The following is a 6,214-nucleotide window of genomic DNA, read 5'->3' as shown; positions in this document are numbered from 1 at the left end:
ACGTTGCTGTCCTGCCTCAGCTCAGACAGGAGCATCTCCAGAGAGCTGTGGAGGTGGCTGAGCATCATCAGGGGTCCTGACCATAGAGCAAAGCCAGGGAGGATGGAGTGTTTGTGAGAAGTCAGCTAGTTCACCCGTGGGAAGGGCCAGCTTCTCCTCTGCATAAGCAGTTGTTCCCCAAGGAACCTGAAGGTCTTAGATGGGTTGGAGAAAGCTCTTGCCTCCAAAAACACCCCCTGCTCTCTCTCCGGGTTCTTTTCCAGGTGCTCAATCCCTTCTACATCTTCCAAGTGTTCAGCATCGTGCTGTGGGTCTGCGATGCCTATTACTACTACGCCGCCTGCATCTTCCTCATCTCCACCATCTCCTTAGGGTTGTCCCTCTACGAGACGAGGAAGGTTGGTGGTGGGCTTGGTTGGGACAAGCAGCTCTGGTGGAATAACCCATTTTCTGATGCTGTTTGACCTCTGTGCTGATGTTGAACTCCTTTTGAACCCCAGGTGGGTGAGGACAACCCACGCTCCAGTGGTGGGGCAGTTTTCTTGGTCCTTCATCTATGGTGCTGAGCCTTCAAGACCTGTGTCACGGGTGCTTTGCTGTGCTTTTTGAGGTGACCTCAGGTGCTAACTGCTCCTTCCCTTGACAGCAAAGCTCCACGCTACAAAACATGGCCAAGATGTCAGTCGGTGTCCGTGTCCGTCGTCCTGGTGGAGGTGAGCATGGTGCCCATGAGGAGTGAAGCCTCCAAGCATGAAACTTTTCAGGATGGTGCCAGGATGATGTGTCTGAGCACAACCACACTTTTTTTCCAGAGGAGATGGTGGTGAGCTCCGTGGACCTTGTGCCAGGTGATTGCATCAGCCTCCCCACCGATGGGACGCTGGTTCCTTGTGACGCCGCGCTGCTGACGGGCGAGTGCATGGTCAACGAGAGCATGTTGACGGGTGAGAGCCCCAGCTTTCACTGGGGACTTTGGGGGAAAGGATGAGCCTTGTATCTCCATGGCCCTACAGAAGCCCCTTCCCATCCAGACTGGTTGGATCCAGACCTCCTCAGGGTGATAAACCTCCCTCCATGATGTTCTTCACCGCAGGGGAGAGCGTGCCGGTGATGAAAACCCCTCTCCCAGCTGGCAGCCAGGCAGCCAGCACCATCTATTCCCCTGAGGAGCACAGACGTCACACGTTGTTCTGTGGGACACAGGTCATCCAAGCCAAGTCCTACATGGGCAGCGACGTTCTGGCCGTGGTGACACGAACAGGTAACGGCGTTGAGGAGAAGACCAGGATTAAGCCGCATCCTTTGGAGTGATGACTTCTCACGTGTTGACCTTCTAACCTTCTCCCACAGGGTTTTGCACAGCCAAAGGGGATCTCATCAGCTCCATCCTCTACCCCAAACCTGTCAGCTTCAAGTTCTACAAGGATGCTGTGAAGTTCATCCTGTTCCTCGCCATCCTGGGTACGTCTGAGCGTGGAGGCATGGCCAGGAGCAACCCAACTCTTCTTAAATGGTTGAAGTCACCTTTCAGCTGCTTTGCTTTGTAACCAAAGCCCATTCTCCCTCCCGCACAGCTTTTATCGGCACGCTCTACAGCATCCTCATCTTGGTTAAAAACCAGGTAGGGTTGCCAGAGCTGATGAATCCCCCACGCTCAGGAACCGTCAGCTGATGCAGGTGGAGATGGGTGAGGGCTGATCAAGATGCCCACTCCTCTTCCTTTTCACCTGCTAGGTCCCTGTAGGGCAAATCATCATCCGTGCCCTTGACCTGGTCACCGTCATTGTGCCTCCAGCTCTCCCAGCTGCCATGACAGTGGGCACCATCTACGCCCAGAACAGGTTGAAGAAACGAGGCATCTTCTGCATCAGCCCTCCCCGTATCAACCTCTGCGGGAAGATCCGCCTGGTTTGCTTCGACAAGGTGAGTCTCCAGCAGCACCATGGGACTGTTGTTTCCAGCTTGAGGAGCTGACCTGGACCTACCACGTTCTCCCTGTAGACAGGAACCCTGACAGAGGAAGGTCTGGATGTCTGGGGGGTGGTTCCACTGGAGAACAACTACTTCATGCCCATCATCCATGAGCCCCGTTGCCTGCCCGCTGGTTCCTTGCTTTATGCCCTGGCCACTTGCCACACCGTCTCACTGCTGCGGGCACAACCCATTGGAGACCCAGTGGACCTCAAGATGGTGGAGTCCACTGGCTGGGTAAGACAGGCAGTAGGCAAAGTGGTGTGTCTATAAAGAGGGAGGTGGCACCCAGCTTGCTCTGCCAGGAAAGGGAGTGTTTAAAAAACCATCTGTGGGATGGATGGGACCTGGGGCTTCACCATCTCAGCATCTGCCTTGGTTTCAGCACCTGGAGATGATGGAGGAGGAGGAAGGTGAACTACTCAACTTCCAGCAGTTTGGGACAAAGGTTTTAGCTGTGATGAAACCTCCACCTGAGGAAGAACAGCCACGAGACAGGGTAGGTTCTGTGGACCAGAGTGGCTCAGGTTCTTCAAGCCACTGGGTCTACACTTCCAAAGGTTTGTTGTCCTTCACAGTCCCTGGAAGCTTCTACCCAACCCTGACACCTGCTCCCTGTCCTCCACAGAAGCACCAGTCACCCGTGGGGATCCTCCGGCGTTTCCCCTTCTCCTCCTCCTTGCAGAGGATGAGCGTCCTGGTGAAGCTGCCTGGTGAAGACTCAACCCATGTCTACATCAAGGGTGCACCAGAGATGGTGGCCAGCCTTTGCAGGAAGGAAACAGGTACGTGCTGGGGGACCGTGGTTTTCTATCGCTCTCCAGCTGAGGAGCAACCAGTTCTGCTGCTCCATCATCTTCCAGCATCCCTGCAGCTCATCCCCATGGGAAATGATCCTGGGTGACACTGTGGGGCACTTCCCAGAGGCTTTGGATTAGCTCCAGCCTCATGGTGGGGAAGACAACAGGAGCCAGAAGAAAGGGAAGAGGGTTGGAGTCTGGATGAAGCCCTTCATCCTTTGGGAGCTCAAGCCTTGGCTCCCATCACCAGGTCTTCATAGCCCAGGCTGGTTCAGGGACATGTTCTGACCTTGTTTTTCTCCTCATGGTTGGCAGTGCCCATGGATTTCTCCCAGATGCTGCGACACTACACCACCGATGGCTTCCGGGTCTTGGGTTTGGCTTGCAAACCCTTGAGCAAGGTGACAACCTTCGAGGAGGCCCAACAGCTCCCGAGGTTGGTACCAACAGCTTTTTTCACCATTTAGATGTTCCAAATATTTCATGGGATGCTTTGCTGCTCTTCAGCCTGCTCCATCCTAGCAGGCTTCAAGGAACCAAACCCTACTGTGTCCCAAAGTGATTGCTGGCTGCCCTCTAGATGGACTTTTAGCTGTTTATATGGATTGAACCACTCTTGTGTTGAGGATGGTGTTCAACAGCTCCTTGTATCCCACCAGAGACTCTGTGGAGAGCAACCTGACCTTCTTGGGGTTCCTTGTCATGAAAAACGTCCTCAAACCAGAGACTACCCCCGTGATTCACCTCCTGAGGAACGCCAACATCCGCCCCATCATGGTGACAGGTGACTCTGCAGAGGGGAACGGGGACAATGGGCCTGAGGAAGAGGTGGGACACGGACAACCCTTCATGTTCTGCATGGGGTGAAGGGTTTCTCCACTCCTGGAGTCTGTTTTTGTGCATCCCTGCTGCTTCTTTGCATTGCTTTGCTGGTGGGCTGAAGGCTGGCAGGGTCTGGAGGGGTCCTGGAGAAAAGGAGGCTGAGGGGAGACCTTCTGGCTCTGTCCAAGTCCCTTGGAGGAGGGTGGAGAGAGGTGGGGGTGGGTCTGTTCAACCAAGGAGCAAGGGATAGGACAAGAGGAAATGGGCTCCAGTTGTGGCCAGGGCAGTTGAGATGGGATGTGAGGAAGAATTTCTTTGCTGAAAGGGTTCTGAGGCATTGGAAGGGGTTGGCCAGGGCAGTGGTGGAGTCCCCATCCCTGGAGGGGTTGAAGAGTCGTGTAGACACAGTGCTGAGGGACATGGGTTAGTGGGGGACTTGTCAGTGTTGGGTTCATGGTTGGACTCGATGAGCTTAAAGGGCTTCTCCAATTGAGATGGTTCTGGGATTCTGTGACCCTGGGACGTAGGAGTCACCTCTGGGTGAAGCTGCTGCCTTTCTTTGGGCTGGGACACAAGATTTTGAAGCTCTCCTCCAAAACATGAGGAAACAAAAGGACCCTCAACATGGTTGTAGTAGCTGGGAGAGGGGGGATGTGACAGGTTTGAGCTGCTCTTCCTGACTTGAAGCCATGTGAGATGCTAACAAACCACACTCTTGGTTACTCAACCCTGTCACCTCTTTCTACCAGGAGACAACATGCTGACGGCCGTCAACGTGGCCAAGAGCTGCCGCATGGTGGAGCCGAAAGAGCAGGTGATCTTCGTCAACGCCTCCCCACCCAGCCAGGACAAACCTGCTGCTCTGAAATTCATCCTCGCCGAGCACTCCCAGGGTGAAGAGCAGCTGGAGGTGAGTCTCCAGGCAACATTTTGAGGGACTTTTTTAAAGCCCAAACTGCCCATCACCTTGCAGGACACTTTTCCCATCATCGTTACCCTGAGAGCCAATTCCAGGTGTGATTCTGTCCCTGATTAAGTGCCTCCTTGAGGAGAAGATAACCTGCTCCTGTTTCTCCTTGGGAGCACATCGAGCTGGAACTGATGCTCCAAATGCTCTCATCGGATGCAGCCCAGCACCATCCTGCTCAGGTCCTGCTCCAGACTTGGTCACACAAACTTTTTATCTAAAATACCATCATTTAGATGGATGAAATTGGTCCCCTGACTCCAAGAAGGACATGGAGGTGCTGGAGCGTGTCCAGAGAAGGGCAACGGAGCTGGGGAAGGGTCTGGAGCACAAGTGTGCTGAGTTCCCTTGTGGCTGAGGGAACTGGGGGTGTTGAGCCTGGAGCAAAGGAGGCTGAGGGGAGACCTTGTGGCTCTGTGCAAGTCCCTTGGAGGAGGGTGGAGAGAGGTGGGAGTGGGTCTGTTCAACCAAGGCCCAAGGGACAGGACAAGAGGAAATGGGCTCCAGTTGTGGCCAGGGCAGTTGAGATGGGATGTGAGGAAGAATTTCTTTGCTGCAAGGGTTCTGAGGCATTGGAAGGGGTTGCCCAGGGCAGTGGTGGAGTCCCCATCCCTGGAGGGATTGAAGAGTCATGTAGACACAGTGCTGAGGGACATGGTTCAGTGGCCATGGTGGTGTTGGGTTGATGATTGGACCTGATGATCTTAGAGGTCTTTTCCAACCTTTATCATTCCACCTGGGTTGAGGATGCTGGTTCAGACCATTGCCCAGGAGCTCAGGAGGGATTTGAGCATCAGTTGAAGCCCCTCTGTAGAGTTGTTTTCCTTGGCAGGGTCTGCACCAGCGGGACAGCTGCTTCCTCCAGCCACAGCTCTGCCACTTCGCCCTCAACGGCAAATCCTTCGCCGTGGTTTGTGAGCACTTCCCCGACCTGCTGCCCAAGGTGAGTCCAACGGTGGGGAATCCTCCAGCAAGGTTGACCTCACCACATTTAGTGCTGCAGCCTCACAGCTCCAAAACAAAATACCCTGAGGTGGTTTTTACTGGTCCAAGATGGTCTCTGCCCCGTTGAGCTGGCAAAGCTCAAAATCATAGAATCCCAGACTGGTTTGGGTTGGGAGGGACCTTAAAGCTCATCCAGTCCCAACCCCCCTGCCAGCAGCAGGGACACCTTCCACTAGACCAGGTTGCTCAAAGCCTCATCCAGCCTGGCCGAGAACACTTCCAGGGAGGAGCAGCCACAGCTTCTCTGGCCAACCTGGGAATCCCAGGCTCCTGGGTGCAGAGGGGTGTGGGGTGCTGTGATACGGACACGGAGCTGGATCTCCTTTGCAGATCCTCATCCAAGCCACTGTGTTCGCCCGCATGTCCCCTGAGCAGAAGACTCAGCTGGTGTGCAGCCTGCAAGAGCTCAAGTAAGTCCTTCCAACCCTGAGGGATGGGGGACAGAGGAGGATGAGGGGGTTAGTCCTCTGCCTGGAGACATCTCTTGTGTGCTGAAGCAGTTGGCAGCTCCAAAATACCATCCTGTCCTCTCCCAGATATGGAGTTATCCTAAATATGGGGGTGCAACCTTGAAGACTCAGGGTTTTGCCCCATCCCATCATGTAATGGTGTCCCGTTGATGACACCAAGCTGGGTGGGAGCATTGATC

The 6,214-nt window shown here is 54.6% G+C and overlaps 1 protein-coding gene across 1 annotated transcript; it reads left to right on the top strand.

Annotated features, from left to right (window-relative positions):
• Positions 1-182: 182 nt before the first annotated feature.
• On the top strand, positions 183-5,975 carry ATP13A2 (ATPase cation transporting 13A2; the record flags this gene model as incomplete). The annotated part of the gene is made up of 15 exons (XM_010170156.2): positions 183-398; positions 647-713; positions 813-944; positions 1,094-1,261; positions 1,351-1,461; positions 1,575-1,621; positions 1,735-1,923; positions 2,002-2,208; positions 2,357-2,470; positions 2,600-2,756; positions 3,087-3,207; positions 3,431-3,555; positions 4,343-4,503; positions 5,393-5,503; positions 5,896-5,975. Coding segments are annotated over 15 exons (2,006 nt in total), but the record flags the coding sequence as incomplete, so codon positions are not given.
• Positions 5,976-6,214: the final 239 nt, after the last annotated feature.

This window comes from Antrostomus carolinensis, unplaced genomic scaffold (assembly GCF_000700745.2).
Source record: "Antrostomus carolinensis isolate BGI_N321 unplaced genomic scaffold, ASM70074v2 scaffold52926, whole genome shotgun sequence".
NCBI lineage: Eukaryota > Metazoa > Chordata > Aves > Caprimulgiformes > Caprimulgidae > Antrostomus > Antrostomus carolinensis.
The sequence above is the reverse complement of the archived record's forward strand: the minus strand, read 5'-3'. Positions and strand labels throughout refer to the sequence as shown.